Consider the following 17,716-nt stretch of genomic DNA (forward strand, 5'->3'; position numbering starts at 1 on the left):
CGGCTGAGGGGCTGAGAACCCGTGGGTCACATGAACAAGGCACGGGTGGCTGTGTGGCTTCTCACCTGTGCAAACGTGCGTGGATATGTGTGCATGTGACATGGGCACACCTCTCCGTCCACAGAAGGTCCTGAAAGCAGACGCCCTGACAGCCCCAAGCAAACCCAGCACCCCAGTGCTGGCTCTAAAGCAGCTCCCACCTAAGCAACCAGGGCCCCTCCAAGATGCAGCCAGTCCAGGGCCCAGAAGACACGCTGCTGAGCTGTAAGGGCAGGACACACGCTAAGACAGGGTCATGGAGCCACAGCGGCTAGACCAGGTGCCCACCAGCCAGTCCCGTAAATGTGAACAACAAAGGCTGAAGCCAGGCAGCAATCTAGATTGCATACTGATAACAGATAATGTACCAATATAAGTAAATAACAACATAAGCACTGATAACAAAGGGGTAGGAGCTTGCCATGCAGGGTGGAGAGTATGGGGGGGACGTGAAGGGGCTTCGGTCTGAAGCCAGCTCTCCAAGCCTCACCGTGGAGACCGCCCCACAAGCAGCAGCACTGTGCCCCAGGGAAGACCTGTCCAGTCCCCTGCCTGCTGCAGGCTCACACCTGAGACAGCAGCTAGAGACGCCACCCGCAGTGTTCAGCTGCTCTCAAAAGGCTCAGAAAAATGACCTCTGTGTGGTATGTGCAGCGTGAGATGCACGCATAGCACAGGTGCGGTGTGTGGCGTGTGCCTCTGCACACAGCAGCAAGCCAGTGCCTAGCAGGGCCACACTCTGCATGGATGTTGAGGTGGCACAAAAGCCTCAAACTGCCCTTCAGGTGGGTGGCACCTGGGCAAGGCCGTCTCCAGGGTGACACATACCACAGGACACTGTTTAAGCAAATGCTAAAGTTTATTCTCATTGCCTTTTGAACATGTTCTCTCCTACCAGCTCCATCTGGAGTGGAGAAGATGCTCCGGCAGCAGGGACCCTGTGCTCACCAGAGCCACCACGGCTGGGCACTGGGGCCGTCCTGGCTTGGCCCTGTGCCCCTGTGGACACAGGGGTGCCTGGGCTTGGCAATACATGGCCCTGCTGCCCACCCTGGTGGCACATGGGAGGTGCAGGGCCACGTGTCCTCAACAGCGGCTCTGGGTGCCAGTAAGGCCCACCCTGGGCCCCTTGCTGCTCACCAAGCAACCAGGGCTGGCCCTCAGGACGGCCTGAGAAGTCGCTCCAGAAGCACCAGCTTCGTCTGCAGGTTGACATCTATTGGAGGTAGTCTGGTGAGGTTCAGACTCACACCAGTGGTGCCTGCGATGCCGGCCAGGACGCGGTGGGTGTCCCTGTAGTGGGCGAGGTGCTCGGGCACAGCCTCCATGAGGACATGGGTGTAGGCCAGCATGCCCGCCGCGCCGGGCGACAAGTCTTCCCTCTTGTCATACCTGGGGAGGAGAGCAGGCTGCGCCCACCTGTGCCCGTGTGCGTGGGGGCCCTGAGGGCACCCACGGGGCACCGGCAGCCCCGCGCTGTGGACACATACCTCCAGGCACTGTTGACCTGCAGGAACCTTGACACCCCGGTCTGTGCAGCAGCCACGTCGATGTGCAGGAGGACGTCTGGGAAACAAGCGGGGTCAGCCTCGCGCCCAGCGGCGGGGCGGGCTCAGCCTCGTGCCCAGTGGGGGCTCGCCGCCCCGGGCTGCACCAGCACTGACCTGTCCCAGGGGCCACCAGCTCATGCAGTCGCTGCATGGCCACACCCCCAGGGTAGTTGAAGTGGGACACGTAGAGGGACGTGGCCGTGTAGGCGGCGTTCACCAGCAGGTGTCCAAACACGAGCAGGGTCCCCGCCTTGTACAGCCGAGACTTTCTGTAATTATTCAGACTGAAAAGGAACAGGCACATTCGGGACAGCGGCAGGGAAAGGCCAATATCTGACGGCACACAGGTAACGGGCCACGGGGCACGGCACACGGCCTGCTTCCAACCGCACCGAGTTCATCACTGAACACACGCTGCTCAACACGTGCTTAAAATACTACCTTAGGAACTCTGAAATGCCGCCCAAGACACCCACCTAAAACTTCAGTTTTCAAAAACTCCCGGTTACTGATCAGGTTGAGGCCGGGTTACTGCATGCCCGGCTTACTGCCTGATCTTGCTGGGAAAGTTAGGATCAAAGAGGAGATGGAAGGACCCAGGGTACCAGCCAGGAGGAACGAGAGGCTTCAGCCTCACCTGCCTCCCGACGTGGGACCCCAGGCCAGGCCACATCCTGCATCACTGCTCTGAGCTGTGTCTTCTGAGCGCCACCAGGCCGACTGCCTCCCTGCCCCAGAGGGTCACTGCTCTGTCCTTCCGCTCCTCTCTGAGAACTGCTTCACTTTGTCTCAAGTCGCCTGCCTGCCTGTGCCAACCAGGGTTCCCGGCCCAGGGCCCCGCTCAGCACCTGCTGGTGTCGCCTAGGGTTTGTCTGCTCCTGTCAGACCCGAAAAATGTTTCCGCTGAACCGTGTCACCCAGCTGCAGCCCTGATCAGCAGACTACTCTTGTTGCTTGGTCTGTGGCTCCGTCTCTTTAAGGGCTGATTTTACAAACAGCTTTGAGGACCTATGCTGCCTGTGCCTTTCCCATCACCTGTGCCTGGTGCTTAGTGATGGCAGCTACGCGCCAGACTGGGTGGCCCAGCAGGACAGGAATGTATGCTCTCTGGCCCTTCACAGCAAAGTGCCAGCCGAGGCCGCCACCAAACACACTCAGCTCTGGTCCTCCTCTGGACTGGCCCACCTGTACCCTGACCAGGGATGAGAACAAACCAGGCTGCGTCCTGGGGCGACACCGTCGCAAGCACACAGGGATATGGGAACTGCTGCTGGTGCCAGGCAAGGTGAGTCCTGCAGCAGTGACCAGAAAGCCACTCTCTGCCCATGGAGATATACACCTGACTACCCAGAGCTGCCTCAGGCCCCCAAAGGCCCCCAGGGACAGCTCATCCCCACGGCAGGCACATCCGGGAAGCTGCTCCCCACTGGATGAGGCCAGTGTGCTCAGACCACTCACCGCCTGACGCCTCCACGTCCCCTGCCTCCTGATCTGGACAAGCCGAGTCTAGCTCACAGTGACCCTGGCCCTGGTACAAGGTGCATGGTGGCACAGAACCCATCCAGCCACTCTATCTCCCCAACCTTGGCCTCCCCAGGATGCAGGTTGGGGTCTACACCCTCTTTAGAGCTCTGAGCTGGCCTGAAATGGAAGGCAGCTATGAGGAAAAAGCAAGGGGCAGATTTAATAAAAGCTTGCCTGACCGGGGCAAAGACACGGCAGTGAGAGTGACAGGGACCGGGCCGTGCTACAGGCAGGTCGGGTGACGGCGGGCAGGCTTCTCCGAGGTGTTGGCCCACTGGTGCGTGTTGGGATGGGGCAGGACCCCGAGGGCAGGTGGGCACCCCGTGCCTGGGCCACCGCGCCCCATCCAGGGACTGCATCACAGCTTCCTCACCCCTCCAGAGTGAGGCCTCTGTGCCTCTCAGGCACCAAGACACCCACTGTTCCCACCAGCTGGTGAGTTCTGGCCGTGGCATGGCTGGCCGCCTCGGCTGGGTCTTCTCCAGTCCACACGAAGAAATGGGCAGTGCGAGCTCCAGCTCCCAGGGGCCAGCAACACTATGAGTGTGGTGGCCGCGTAGAGAGCCCAGCCTCCAGTGACCCCACGCCTGGGCCTCACTGCTCCCCCCACAGAAGCAGCAGCACCTCCCTGCCTCCCCCACACCAGGTCCACCCAGAGAGGCAGTCGCCCTGACCTGGCGACCCACCTGACCCGTCGGCCAGTAGATGTGGAGCCTGTCTGAGTCCCAGCTCCATGACCAGTGCCACCACCTGCAACTTTTCCTCAGGAACCAACCCTGGAGCTGGCAAAGCCCCATGTGGACAGGAACAGACTGGCAGCCAGTGACTGGCAGAGAACAGCCAGACAGGGGCCCAGCGAGGCCGCTGCCACGGCTCAGGAGGAGCACAGTGCCCACACCACGCTCCCACGTTCACCATAAACTCCATCCCACCGTAGACGAGCAGAGACTGACAAGCGCCAGGCTGGGCGGCTCAGGGGCGAGACTCCCCCAGCGCGTACGGCCCTGGGTTCTACCCCCAGCCTCAAGAAGGAGAAAGCAGGAAAAGAAAAAGAAGAAAGTACAGCTAAGTGCCACCCCACAGCGCACTCACAGGTAGGAGCAGCCCCTGGCGGCCACGACATTGAGCCCTGGGAAGGCGTAGATGACGAAGCGCAGCTCCTTGTGCGGAAGGAGCGAGTACAGGGCGACGAAGCCCAGGGCCGGCAGCGTCAGCGCGTGGGTCCTTCGGTCCATGGCGCCCAGGGGCACAAACAGGAGGCTGCAGCCCAGGCCGCGGGGCAGGGCCGAATAGAAATACCACAGGAGCGGGGAGGTCTGCAGGCGGGTTAAGGAGGCCATGCACACATCACCCACAGGGTGGCTGTCCCCAGGAGGGGTCTCCACAGGCGCAGCAGCTGGAGGCCAGGCCCCCTGGCCCAGAGCAGTCCCAGAAGCAGCAGAAGGGGGCACGGGTCCTGATGCTTCCACAGCTGCCCGGCTCCCCCAGGGCCTCCCAGCCAGGAGGCAGCTGGAAGGATACGCCCCAGTTGGAGCTCTTGTTCAGGACTGTGTTATACCACAGCACCGTCCCTTCGGGCCACACGAGGTATCTCCAGAAATAGGAGTCCACAGCAACCGTCAGTCCTGATAACAGAATGAAACATCCTCATAACAGGTACAGACACATAGGAGGCTCAGGCTTGGACCCAAGTTCTGTGCCACAGGATGCCAGCCCCCACAATCCAGCCCACGTGGCTCGCACACTGAGTGGCTTCGCACGCAAGGAGCCAACCGCACTGGGGACAGTGCTTCCTGAGCGAGGTCACCCCCGGCCCGCCTCGGCTTAAGGGCTGTGGGAGCCACTGCCAGAGTACAGCAGGGGCACAGCTGGACGGCATCATTTTAAAAGTTAAGGTAAATGTTTGTTTGGTTTTTTTCTTGGTACCAGGAATCTAATTCAGGACCTTGCACTTGCCAGGCAGGCGCTGTGCCACTGAGGTATATCCCTGGCCCAGTAAATGTATTTAACCATTTTTTTTTTTTAAGCCAAACTTGGGTTTGTAAAACAAAGCAACACACAATCCACTCAGCAACCCCTAGGGAATCTGGCTCACCGAGACAGAGCATCCCCGCAGGCACTGTGTGGCGGAGCAGCGTGGCCATGGACAGCCGTCGGCGGAACAGGGACAGCAGTAGCAGCAGACCCAGCAGCAGGCTCAGCTCAGCCCTGAAGACGATGATGGCCAGCGCCGAGAGCCAGATGAAGCGGGCCCAGAGGTGCTGCAGCCACGCCACCAGGGCTGGCAGCACTGCGAAGAGCAGACGGAGGTCAGGGGCGGGCCAGGAAGAGCACCGTGCGAGGGGGCGCATCGCCTTTTCCTCACACTGCTGCCCGCTGGGGGGTGCACAGGAACCCACCCTAAGCACAGGGACCCCAGGCACCCACGGAGCAGCTGCTGCAGGGAGACACATGCTCACACCTGCGAAGCAGTGTCCGCGGCCCAGCCGCTACTACATACCCACGGCGAGGGCCAGCACGTTGGGCAGTGTCCGCGTGCAGTAGAACATCAGGTGGAACTGTGTGGCTGTCACCCAGCAGAACATGGTGGCCACTGTAGCCCCAAACTGCCGCCTCACTTCTTTTTGTAATGTCCACAGTCCCCAAATCACGCCCAGCCCAAGCACTCCTCTGACTAAACAAAGAAACAAAGACAGCACGTTGATGTCGGGCAGACAGGATGGTGACGCCGAGGGTCCTGTCAGAGCACTCCATGGGAATCTGCAGAAGCCACTGGGGGAGGTGCACCCAGACGCTGGGCACCTGCAGACCTCTGCCCCAACATGGCCCAGCACCCCACTGGGCTCCCTGCCACCTCCACACCACAGGCAGGACTTCCCTGTGACCCATGTGGTGGTTATGGCCACATCCTGGGTTACCAGGTTCCCTACAAACATTGCCTGGGCGTAGTGACGTGCACCTGTAATCCCAGCACGAGAGGCTGAGGTAGGATCTGTCTGAGCAAGCTTGAGGTCAGCCTGGGCTACATATGGAATTCAAGGCCAGCCTGAACTACAAAGTGAGGCCCTGTCTCAAAATAACAAGAAAATAAAAAGGAAACTAGGTTCCCTGCACACGGAAGTGATACACACAGGGGAGTCATTACACGCTGTATGCATACGTGGAATGATCACTCTCTAGCCCTGAGTGCTAGTACCATGTCTCCATTAAAATTATTTAAAAGCTCTCACACAGACACAGGGAGGCCCAGAAGGACCTGCGAACAGGCCAGCGTGACGGCCCCTGGGAGGCAAGGTTTGTCTACATGTCCCCAGTGCAGTGTGCCGTCCCTATAGCAAAAGCTCTGGGATCCAAAGGGGAGCAGGGCCCCTGCAGGACAGTGCCTCACCCCACACATGGTGTGTGTGCCCCCACACCCAGGCAGGTCTGACCACCAGGCCGATGTGACTGAATGTGGGCCCACTGCCTGACGTCCTGGGATGACGCCACCATGCTCCCCTCGTTTGAAGACCCCCTTACTTATCAGCTGAGAATAAAACTTGGACACTTCCAGCAGCGAGAGCACACACACCACAGGGCTAGAGAATGCTGCGAGCAACAGTGGCCCCAGGAACGTCCTAGGCACGACACCAGGGAACTCGTGGTGGTCATACTGCAAAGGAGCCAAGGACGGGAGTGTCAGCAAGAGGACTGGGGACAAACTGAGACCCTCACCCACCGGGTGGGGCAGTGGCCTCACCTCATCCAGGTCCAGCTGGTGGAAGAGCAGGTCATGTGTGGCCTGCAGGTTGAAGCTCTCCTCCACCTTGGTGTAGGGACAGACGACAAGGTGGACAGCAGCAACTGAGACCAGCAGCCCCAGCAGCGGCAGTGGGGACTGCCTGCCTGATGACCTCTTCCTAGCCATGGGAGCGGCACCTGAAGTACATTCCCAGCACAGCCGTCAGTACCGCCAGCCATGCACCTGAAGAAGAGCCGGACTCCCGTTTCAGAAGCCCTGAGTCATGCCTGCAAGGTCTGGGGAAGGGCCAGCCCTGCTACTCTCACAACTCCTGTGATCCTGAAAGAAGTCAGGGAGGAGAAGCCTGCAGTCCTAACAGCTCTCGGGTCTCCTAGAGAGATGCCAGCTGCAGAACCAGCTCCACACCTGGCCAGGAGGGTAGTGAGACAAACCCACTGGCCTCCTGAACCAGCCACAGGACGGGGAGTGGGTGGCTTCGAGGTGGGAGCTGAGTAGGAGGAACACACATGGACGGTGAGAGGGACAGCTGCCAGGGACACAGGGCACAGGGCAGCCAGAACTCCCATGCCAGGACAGCAGGGCTATGGACGCTATAGAATTTCACCCGGAGGGTCGCGGGGCTAGCAGGCTTTCTCCAGGAGAAACTCATGCTGCCCGAAGTGGTCACCCAAATACTAACAGGATGACCTTGGGGAGCCCCAGCAGGGAGCTTCCCGAGAACCCATGAGACTCAGGGGCTAACACCCAGAAGATGGGGGATGAGGAACAAATGCAGCTGCATGTCTGAGTTGTTTCAAAACAAGGGTGATTTTTTTTTTTTTTTTTTTTTTTTGGTGGTACTGGGGATTGAACTTAGGGCCTTGTGCATGCTAGGCAAGCGCTCTACCACTGAGCTACATCCCCAGCCCCCTTGATCTTATTCTGTCAAAACCAGAAGGATCAGAAGCCAAGGGGGAGAGCCATGACTCTCACTGTTAACACCTCTACACAATCAGAGTTAAGTCTCTACTTTCCAGAGCCAGCAAGCAGCAGGCCATCAAGGGGAGAACGCAGCAGACCAGAAGGAGCAGAGATCCCATAGGATGGAGGGGAGGGAAAGGGAAAAGAGACCTAAGAATTTTAGGGTGACCAAAATGGCATGCAGTTCCTGTTAGAACGATGTAACTTTTTCCCTTTCCCAAATATTAAAAACTTGGTACCACGAGAAAAATCCATCAGCCAGTTAGAAATGCTGTGCGCCTGGACAGAGGAAGGTGCTGCAGTCTATCTGTCTCCCTCTTTTAAGCTCCACAACAGCAGGGCATCGGCTGTTCTCCCCACCACTGTCACCTCAACCCGAGACGGAGCCTGTCCTCGAGAAGCCGGCCCAGTGGCTGACGGACGCCATGCGGGAGGTCTGAACTCACATCCTGGGGCAGGGCTGGCTGCCAGTGCCCAGGGGCCACTCCACAAACTAGCTGGGGAAGAAACTCAGTGAAACCTCGGAACAGGGACCTCCTCATACTGGGAATACGCCAAGGCCTTAACTCCTGGAATGCAGAGGCCACAAAACACTCCCGAGATACTGTCCATTCCGCCCACCGTCTGGGAAAAAGGAAAGGTACGGAAAGAGGAAGCACTGACACACCTCCCACAGCTGTGCAGGACCTGCACGCAGTCCAGCTGAGGGCCGCAAGGTAAATCCAAGCTGTGGGGGGAAATGCTGCCTGCAGAACCCACTCTGACCCTCCCGCCCGAGAGGGTCATGCTTGCCCCTGAGGAGCAACCGCGGTCCTTGCAAAGGCACCAAAGACCCACTGTAAGAAAGCCCACCGCGGAGCATGACACGGGGCCACCCAGCCGCGCCGGGGAGGGCCGGCGCCACGCGTGGCAGCTGCTCAGCAGCCCTGTTAATCTGGAGTGGCAGGTGCCTGGGCACGCACAGGGTCTAACAGGCGCAGCCCACGCTGACCAATGTGGCGGAGCGACTAGGAAGCGGCCCTCAAAGGCCTTCTGTCTCTATCAATTTGGGTTCCCTAAAATGATCAGATCCTAAATTCAAATTACTAGTCTCTCAGCTGGGAACGGAAACGACCGGGCGCAAATTAGACCTGCGGCCAATTCAAACCACATAAAACTCTGAGTTATTTGCAGGTCTTCCTTTTGCTTACTCTTCCTACACCGCCAACAGGAATTCTTTAAAATCCAGACAACGTGCACTTTACTCTGCCTCGGTTCAGCCAGCTCTTCCCAAGGGTCAGTGCGTGCCCCCCGCCTCGGGCACGCCTGGAACTGCTGACTCCTGGGCCCCCGAAGCCGCGGGACAGGCGCAGGTGCTCGGGTGCAGGCCGGTTCCAGGTGAGGTCCCACCCACCAGGTGAGGAGCCCGGCGCCCAGGAGAGAAGCGCGGCACCAGGCAGAAATCTGCGCCTCGGTGAGGAGGTCGACGGCCGCCACGCGCGACAAGGCCCGAGAAACGCTGCAGCCAACACCTGCTCGGTGCCTCTGCCGCCCGCCGCGAGAGCCCCGGCCTCGCCGCCCCCGAGAGCCCCAGCCCCCGCGGCACGAGCTAACCTCTCCCGCCCCCGACGCCGTCCCTCAGTTTGATCGCAGGGGCTGCGCTCCGCCGGAAGCGAGGTGGCGGAAACAAGACACGGAAATGAAGCCCTTGCCCAAACCTAACATGGCCACCACAGCCCGGCTGCCACCACAGTGGAGCGCCTTCTTCGCCCGGAGTAAAGATGGGTGCCATTTTAAAAAAAAAAAAAAAAAAAAAAATGGGTGCCCTGAGCTGCGCGTGCGAGGGGCGGGGCACGAGAACGGCCTCTGACCGGTGGCCGGCTCCCCTCCCGCTGGACGCTGACCCGGGGCCTCCCCATTGGTCTCCGCTCGTGGCGAGTGCGGATTGGGTCACGTCAGGACGGGGCGGATCCCGTCAGCCAATGGCCGCGCGCCGGCTGCGGTTGGGGCGGGGCCTCGGCGGCACCGGCAAGTAGCCCCGGGAACGGCCGGCGCGGGCCGGGTGGGCGGAGGCGGAGCGGTCCGTCGCACTACGCCGCCGGTCGCCCGCCCGCCATGCGCCCGCAGCCCCGCGTCGCGCTCGGTCTATTGCTGCCGCTGCTGCTTGTGCTGCCGCCCGCGCTGGGAACTGCCCGGAAGACGGCACCCTGCCGGCAGTGCCGAACGCTGGTGGACAAGTTCAACCAGGTGGGCTGGGGCCGCGGACCAGTGCTGGGGCCTCGAGGGTCGGCGCCGCGGGGACGAGTCTGGGGCCCCCCAGGACGGCGCGGGTCGCGCCTTGGGCCGCGTAGAGCCAGTGCCGCCTCCTCCGCAGGGCATGGCCAACACGGCCAAGAAGAACTTCGGTGGCGGCAACACAGCCTGGGAGGAGAAGACGCTGTCCAAGTACGAGTTCAGGTGGGTGCTGGGCACCTGGCTTCGGGCCGGCCTCCGGGCAGCCCAGCGTCCGGCCCTGCGGACGGGCACGCAGGTCCCTCGATGCTCCTCGCCGGCCCTGTGCGCTGCCCCGGGGCTGCTGAGCTGCGGCTTCCCCGGTGTCCCTAAGGCCACTGCTCACACAGGGGGCCTTTTGAACAGGTCCAGCGAAACCCCCGTTCCACCCGAGGGCCTCCTGGCTCCCTTTCCCCTCACCCGGAGCCCAGCCCCTTGACAGCCCCCAGGTGCCGTTGGAGGTGTGCATTCAGGTCCCGGTTTCCATCACCAAAATGGGCTGAGTCCTGTGGCCCGGCAAGCCTGTAAAGTAGTCCTTGGGGTCCTGGGGGTTCCTGTTGCAGCGAGATCCGGCTCCTGGAGATCATGGAGGGTTTGTGCCAGAGCAGCGACTTCGAGTGTAACCAGCTGCTGGAACAGCAGGAGGAGCACCTGGAGGCCTGGTGGCATCGGCTGTGAGTGCGGGGACCCAGGCTGACAGCCTTGCGTTGCATCAGAGAAGTTGCAGAAGCAGTGGTCCCGTCTTAGCTGCGCAAGGTTGCCGTGCCAGGAAGCTCCCTAGAAGGGCCCGTGTCCCCTCTTGGACAGCCACCGAGCATGTAGTGTCCCAGCCCCGGGGTGGCTTTCCATTGCTTAGTTCCCACCGCCAGCTTCAGTCTGAAGATGTGACTTGGAAAGTCCCAGAGTCAAGTCATCCGCAAATTTTACATCACTTAGTACAACACTTTATTGCATTTGTTATTTTATTACTAGGTTTTTTGTGTTTTGCTTTTTGTTTTTTTGTGGGTTGTTTTGTCTTTTTGAGACAGGGTCTCACTGTGCAGTTCAGGCTGGCCTTGAGCTCGCTTTGTAGCCCAGGCTGGTCTCAAACTTGCAACAATCCTCCTGCCTCAGCCATCTGAATACTGGGGTTACAGGCTGCGCCACCATGCCCAGCTTTATTATTAGTTATTTTTTTACTGTACCTAATATATGTTAAACTCTCTTAGGTATGGGCGTGCAGATAAATACATAGCATATACAGGTTTTGGTGTGGGGGTCTTGGAGCATATCGTGCAGGGAGAAGTTGCCTCACAGCACATTTGTCATCTGAGAGCTAGTGACAGTTTTACATCCTCAGGAAGAAGGAGCACCCTGACCTGTTTGAGTGGTTCTGTGTGCAGACTCTGGAAGTGTGCTGTTCTCCGGGGACCTATGGGCCAGACTGTCGTGGTACGATTTCCTTGGGCAGATCTCGTCTGCATTCTTTTTATTTTTCTGATCCCCATGGGTTAAACACACAGACGATACCTGGACTACATTAGCATCTGGGGCCCTGCCTCTTTCATAGAATAGGCAACAAAAGTCCCCAGCACGTGCTGTGGGGCACCTGTACCCAGGCCTGTAGATGTCCGATGGCTTAATTTTGAGGAGATCCTCCCTGGGCTAGAGAGCTGAGGTCAAGTCACAGACGTCACATAGGAGCCCATCTGTTCGGCAAAGACCCGGTTAGAGAGGTTCAAGGTGGGGCCTGGCGGGTGCTCCTGAGAAGTGTGTGCTGAGGTGGAGCTGGGCTTACTCCTGGCATTTGCAGAAGCTGCTTGTGTGGACCAGGCTGGGTGGGGTGGCAGAAGTTTCAAGTTCAGCACCTACGTGGGCTGCAGCCACTTCCTGTCCATCTCTCACACTTTCCCCGGCTGTGTGGTCCCCCACGCTAGATGCATAAGCGTCCTTTTCCCTGTTTTAGAGGACACTTCCTGAATCCACACTTAGTGATTAAATTGGGAGCCACAGCTCTCTCCTGTGCAGGTGACTCCACCTTGGCTCTGCGGGCCCCACGGCCACTGTCCCCTAACGCCCTTAGCAGACTGCTAGTCTCTTCAGCAGGGTGGGTTTTAGGGAGAGACCCAAACAGCAGACTACCTTTGCAGATTGGTAGTCTCTCCAACAGAGCTTGGGTTTTAGGGAGAGACCCAAACAGCAGCCACCCCTGGTGCCTTGAGCACGGGTCTGTGCCCTCTAGCGTGCCAGGGTGGATCCGAGAGGCCTTGCAGTGGGAACGGCCGGTGCAGCGGAGATGGCAGCAGAGAGGGGGATGGCTCCTGCCAGTGTCACCCAGGCTACAAGGGGCCAGTGTGTGCTGACTGCGTGGACGGCTACTTCCAGTCACTGAAGACCGAGACCCACAGCACCTGCACAGGTAGGGGCGGCCCTGGGCTGGGCTGCGAAGGCGGGGCAGGGCGCCTGTAGACTCAGCTCAGGTCCCAGGGGAGCAAAGGAGGCCTGAAGACATGGCACTTCCAAGACATCCCTCGACAGCCAATCCCAGGACACTGCCTGCCCCTTCCAGCCCTCTAGAAAGAACCAAGGCCTCAACCCAGTGAGTGGCAGGTTCTGTCACCGGCATGAGCCACCCTTGGTTCTTGGTCCTGACACGGAGCGTGGGCTGTGCTCCACTGAGTACCCGCAACGTTCTGGCTAAAAGCTTGCTGGTCCCTTGAGGGCCCTGTTGGGTGTCTGTGAGGCCACGGCAACCCTCAGCAGAGTGCGAGGGCAGGGGTGAGCCGCTCACACTAGCTCAGAGGGAGCAGGGGACGGTGGGGACAGGAAGGCCCCTTGGCAGGCGTTCCTGACCTGGAGCCTGGTCCCGCACAGCTCCCCCCGCCGGGAAAGCTGTCCTGCTGAGGGGGTGCTGTGCACGGTGCACCCGCCCTTGCGGTCACTGGCGCACTGGAAAGCTGTGAGTCTGGCTGCCCCACGGCTCCGCTCCTGCTCTGGCCCTCCACCTCTCAGCTGTGGGCATGGCATGTGGCCACTCGGTCAGTGATGGTACTGAGTCCCGCAGCGTGGGCCCCAGGGTCTAGGGAGCCATCTCCAGGTTGTAAGAACTCGTGCAGTGCTGTGGTAGGCTGAGCATTTCGCAGCTCACGGTGCAAAGCCCAGGGGGGTGTTCTGAGCTTCAGGAAGCTCTTTGCTGCTGTTCTTCTCGCTCTCGTGTTCTGCTCCCCTGCTGAACTTCAGTTCCCAGCACGAGCTTTCCTCTACATGTGTTCCCGGAAAGGGTCCCACGTGCCCTAAGGCTGTCCTGACGCAGCTCTTGCCTTGCAGCCTGTGACGAGTCCTGCAGGACATGCTTGGGGCCGACCAACAGGGACTGCGGCGAGTGCGAAGTCGGCTGGGCGCAGGTGGAGGACGCCTGTGTGGGTGAGGGCCACTGACCGTGGAAGGGCCACTCCTGTGCTCCAGGCCCCTGTGGCTGTGGCCACCCTGACACCCATCTCCTAGCAGCTTGAGACGGGCCACAGACAGGCAGGGAGAAAGGCAGCTCATGTCCTGGCTGGGCCCCCAGCCAGGCCGGCTCTGGGGTCCACACTGTGGCCCTGTTGTCTGCGGTGTGCTCTGCCCATGCGCCAGCCCCATGGCCACCACCTGCACCTGTGGTGTCTTACCTGTCACCTGCTCCTGCTGTCTGAGCGTGGCACTGCAAACCCACTCTTGTGGCACCTCTTGGAGTCCAGGTGCCCGGCAGTGGGCCACCCTCCACCCTCTGTGGCTGTGGGTTTTGGTTTCACCCCTTAGTAGCTCTTTGGCCTTAGGCAGATTAGGCACTGGGCCCCCTCAGGTTTCACAGCTTGAGCTGGGCAGGCAAGGCCTGGGGTGGGTGCTCACTCGCCAGCCAGCCATCCCAGGGGTTCCCACCCTGCCCAGTGGAGGCCTCAGGACAGGAGCTGCCTCCCTCCCTGCCGTCTGTGGCCGGTCTCAAGTGGTCCGTCTGCCAGCCGGCCCCGGACTGTGCTGTTCTCTTACAGATGTGGACGAGTGTGCGGCGGACACCCCTCCCTGCAACGACACCCACTACTGTGAGAACGTTGCCGGCTCCTATGCCTGCGAAGGTAGCCTGGGTTTGGGGACACTGGCGTGCTCGTCCTCTCTGGGCCCCGCCAGGGCTCTGTCTCTTCCCTCAATGTCTGCGACTTCTTGCCGTAACTTCAGAGTGTTCAGTTTTTAAAACATCTGACGTGGCAAAAACAAGAGGTACTGATGGCAGAAAAATCTTTGTACATCGCACTAGTGAGCGGGGGGCGTGCCAGTCTGTTGTTGAACATTGAGTCCATAGTTTTCCCAGCTCACTGCACTTGAAATATCCTCCTGGGTAACACTCCACCTTTCAAACTGGAGGGCCAGGTCGTCCCAGGGCGGTTGTGCCAGTTCAGTGTCCCGCCGCAGCAGGGCTGACTTCACTGCCAGCAGCAACGTCCTTGACTGCGGGGGCACGGTAACTTCTCAGGGTTCTCGCTCAGGGACTCACGAAGCTCTTAGGGAGCGAGCCGGCCCGTCACACGGATGGGAGTTGGATTGCACGTCCGAGGCTGCTTCTCGGAAGCACGGCTGGGGCAGAACAGGCAGTCATCAGGCAGTCACCATGGTGCTTCGCGAGAGGGAAGCCCAAGTTCCCACCCAGGAGCATCATGTCAGATGCCGACAAAGGATGGGGCGGGTGGGCTGACGTCTCCCCTCCTTTCCAGAATGCGACTCCACCTGCGTGGGGTGCACAGGGAAAGGCCCAGAGAAGTGCAAGGAGTGTGTCCTCGGCTACACGAAGGAGAGCGGGCAGTGTGCAGGTCAGTGTGCTGCAGGGGGGCGGGGCTGCTCGGCCTTGGCCCCGAGGGTCTCTGGACGAGCCACATGTGCCTCAGCCACCTGTGGCATCAGCTCCGGGACTTCACTCCGTGGCCCGAGGCCACCTGCAGTGTGTGCGTGCACTGCCGTGCACCACGGGGCTCCCTGCCAGCGGCAAGCCTAGCCTTGGGTGTGAGGCGTGGTCACAGCCCCTCCTGGCCTCTGCCCCATCTCTGCATGGCGGTTGTGGTCTGCACCTTGTACAGGTGACGTGCAGGTGGATGAGTCTCGTTCACTGGTGTATGTTGGCTGAATGAAATAACTTCTCGCAATGGGTGTTTTACTTCAGACATAGACGAGTGCTCACTAGCAGAAAAGGTGTGTATGAGGAAGAATGAAAACTGCTACAATACCCCAGGGAGCTTCGTCTGCGTGTGTCCCGACGGCTCCGAAGAGACGGAGGACGCGTGCGTGCTGCCAGCTGAGGGCGGTGAGTGTGCGGCTGGTGGCGTTGCAGACACGGCTGTGTAGCCTGGGGCCTCCTGCCTGGGGGAGTTAGCAGTCCGGGCCTCAGGATGGCGTTGCGGAGCCCTGGCTCCCTGGGACGTGGACAGCAGCAGGGCAGTGGATGAGAGCTGGGAGTCGGGCTGCAGTTGTGGTATAGGGGTGCCGGGTGCAGAAGAGCGCGTGGCCCCACTCAGGGTCTGCGTCAGCTGGTGGGGCCAGGCTGGGGCTCCAAGGGCTGGCTGCTCTCAGGCTGTGCGAGGTGTGTCCTGGCTGTTTCCTCCCTGTCCTCACGTGGCCTTCTGTGCATAGTCTGTCCCCACCCAGACTTCACGAGGACAGCACCTCAGTCCAAGGCCCCCCCAGATACCCAGCGTTTCTGACCGTCACAGAGACCCAGTTTCCAAACAGTACCGTGGTCTCGGGGTTAGTGGTGGGACACCAGCAGCCCTCTGGAGACAGGTCAGCTGCAACGCGCCCGGCTGTAGAATAGGGAGAGTTGGAGCGAGGCAGGTTCAGAGCGCTCACAGCCAAGTCTTCCAGACTGCGATGTGGTTCCACACCCTGGAGCACCACAAGGCAGGACTGCAGCCTGTGACACCTGGCGCCTCGCCCCAGGGCTCAGCCTTGGTCAGGAGAGCGTCCCACACGGTGGCCGTGCGGGGCTTGGAGAGGCCTGGGTGCCAGCGTAGGGCTGTGGCATATTGTCCTGAAGCCACCTTAGAAGTCTGCTGCGGGCACAGGGAGCTGGCTGCGTCGCCAGGCTGTGGCCAGCTGGTGGTCAGGACAGGAGTCCCATGTACCTGGTGTCTCACTCAGTGACCTGTGTCTCCCAACAGAAGCCACAGGAGAAACCCCGACACTGCCGCCCCCCCGTGAGGACTTGTGACCTTACCCAGACTCTCCCTTTAAGTTATTCAGAGAGGTGTCCTGCGGGAACCCTGGCTCTGTGGACATTGCCCCACTCCTCCAGGTGGACGGCTAGAGAGAGCCGCTGCTGCCTTGAAACAGTTGATACTCTTGGCCTTTAAACAGCTGCATTTCTTGATTGTTGTTAAACAGATTCGTATATTTTGATACCATTCTTTATAATAAAATTGACCATTGAAGGAAGTCAGTAATAAAATATGTGGATTCATGTCATAGAAATCATGTGGACCTGCTGGGAATGGTGGTGCACACCTGTGATCTCAGCTACTCAGGAGGCTGAGACAGGAGGATTGCGAGTCCAAGGCCTGCCCAAGCAACTTGCTGGATCCTGTCTGGACATAAAAACACAGGAAGGCCTGGGAAGTAGCCCAGTGGAACATTCGTCCAGCCTGGGCAAGGGCCTGGGTCAGTTCCGGGCGCCATAAAGAAGAGCATGGGCCTCTTGACACTGCAGTTTGCGCCTGTCCTGCTGGAGCTGCAGAGAACACCACTGTCCATGAACGGGCCCTTTGGTCCCCGTGTTTCCTGCTGCCCCTCCCCAGGCCCTCACATGACAGCAGGTGGGCTCAGACTGCAGGGGCCTAGAGGTCATAGCCCGGGTGCTTCTAGGCAGAGCTCCTTGGAGGCGGGGAGCTGGGGCCCCAGGGGCTGCCCCCCAGGATGTCGCCCCCTCCTCTTCCTGTCCTCCTGGCTGCCAGGAGCCACTGTCTCCCACAGGGCCAGGGCCACGGGAAGATCCTCTGGACCTTCCTCCTTTGCAAGGCATCTCAGAGCAACGGAGAGTCGACCACGGACTGGCCTTGGGGCTCCTGCCACTGTGCTACCCAGGGCCTCCTGGAGGATGGGGAGGGAAATGGTCCGCACAACCCAGAAAGGAAGTCGGGGAGCACAGGCTGCAGGGCTCAGGGACTCTCAACACCTGCCTGGGCCAGCATGGCGGTCAGGCATGGCCTGCTCTGCCCCCCGAGGCTGCAGCCCACCCGGGAGCATGGCTCCACCTGGTCTGACCCCAGCACCCTGGCCCTGGCCTCCCAGGGCCCCTCCAGCTGCCCTGCTCACCCTTGCAAAGGTCACATGGAGGTTGGCCGTGTGCCCAGCTGTCCTGGCAGGATGCCCTCACCACGCGGCCAGGCCCTGGTAGTCCCTGAATTGGAGTGTCCGAAGGCAGAACGTGGCCCCAGCCTGAGGGCCCAGCAGGCACAGCCACGCTCACTCCGCAGGTTATGTGACGTAGCTCTGGCTCCTCTGGGCCCGCCCTCCATTCACCTGCCCAGCCTGCTATCTCCAGCTCCGGGGCCCGTGGGGCATGGGCTGCCCTCACCCAGTGCGCAGGGCCTGCATGGGGCACAGAAGTGGGCAGCAAGCTGACGCTGTCACGATGTGCAGACCAAGGGGCGTG

At 60.4% G+C, this 17,716-nt stretch overlaps 2 protein-coding genes across 2 annotated transcripts; one reads left to right on the top strand and one right to left on the bottom strand.

Moving 5' to 3' along the window:
• Positions 1 to 879: 879 nt before the first annotated feature.
• Alg12 (ALG12, alpha-1,6-mannosyltransferase) lies at positions 880 to 9,508 on the bottom strand. The gene is made up of 10 exons (XM_005379529.2): positions 9,409 to 9,508; positions 6,853 to 7,031; positions 6,633 to 6,765; positions 5,614 to 5,787; positions 5,209 to 5,403; positions 4,635 to 4,738; positions 4,206 to 4,429; positions 1,704 to 1,873; positions 1,530 to 1,605; positions 880 to 1,431 (listed from the first exon to the last, which is right to left on the bottom strand). Exons 2-10 carry the CDS (start codon positions 7,018 to 7,020, stop codon positions 1,200 to 1,202), a joined length of 1,476 nt encoding a protein of 491 aa, XP_005379586.1. The 5' UTR covers positions 7,021 to 7,031; positions 9,409 to 9,508; the 3' UTR covers positions 880 to 1,199.
• A 308-nt stretch (positions 9,509 to 9,816) lies between these two features.
• Positions 9,817 to 16,508, top strand: Creld2 (cysteine-rich with EGF-like domains 2). The gene is made up of 10 exons (XM_005379532.2): positions 9,817 to 10,041; positions 10,169 to 10,251; positions 10,629 to 10,739; positions 11,405 to 11,496; positions 12,287 to 12,463; positions 13,372 to 13,467; positions 14,073 to 14,156; positions 14,790 to 14,885; positions 15,233 to 15,373; positions 16,227 to 16,508. The coding sequence occupies exons 1-10, from the start codon at positions 9,910 to 9,912 to the stop codon at positions 16,274 to 16,276; spliced, it is 1,062 nt and encodes a 353-aa protein (XP_005379589.1). The 5' UTR covers positions 9,817 to 9,909; the 3' UTR covers positions 16,277 to 16,508.
• Positions 16,509 to 17,716: the final 1,208 nt, after the last annotated feature.

The sequence above is a fragment of the Chinchilla lanigera genome, unplaced genomic scaffold (genome assembly GCF_000276665.1).
Source record: "Chinchilla lanigera isolate Chin_1 unplaced genomic scaffold, ChiLan1.0 scaffold00012, whole genome shotgun sequence".
Taxonomy (NCBI): Eukaryota; Metazoa; Chordata; class Mammalia; order Rodentia; family Chinchillidae; genus Chinchilla; species Chinchilla lanigera.

What these genes read in the sequence shown, in the direction of transcription:
- Alg12 (XM_005379529.2), bottom strand. Translation starts at nt 7,020, where the DNA reads ATGGCTAGGAAGAGGTCATCAGGCAGGCAGTCCCCACTGCCGCTGCTG. An exon ending in ACCAGCTGGACCTGGATGAG is followed by an intron (nt 6,766 to 6,852) that starts GTGAGGCCACTG and finishes GCTCCTTTGCAG; the next exon opens with TATGACCACCACGAGTTCCC. An exon ending in CGTGCTGGCCCTCGCCGTGG is followed by an intron (nt 5,404 to 5,613) that starts GTATGTAGTAGC and finishes TGCTCTTCGCAG; the next exon opens with TGCTGCCAGCCCTGGTGGCG.
- Creld2 (XM_005379532.2), top strand. Translation starts at nt 9,910, where the DNA reads ATGCGCCCGCAGCCCCGCGTCGCGCTCGGTCTATTGCTGCCGCTGCTG. An exon ending in CTGTCCAAGTACGAGTTCAG is followed by an intron (nt 10,252 to 10,628) that starts GTGGGTGCTGGG and finishes TTCCTGTTGCAG; the next exon opens with CGAGATCCGGCTCCTGGAGA. An exon ending in CGGCTCCTATGCCTGCGAAG is followed by an intron (nt 14,157 to 14,789) that starts GTAGCCTGGGTT and finishes CCTCCTTTCCAG; the next exon opens with AATGCGACTCCACCTGCGTG.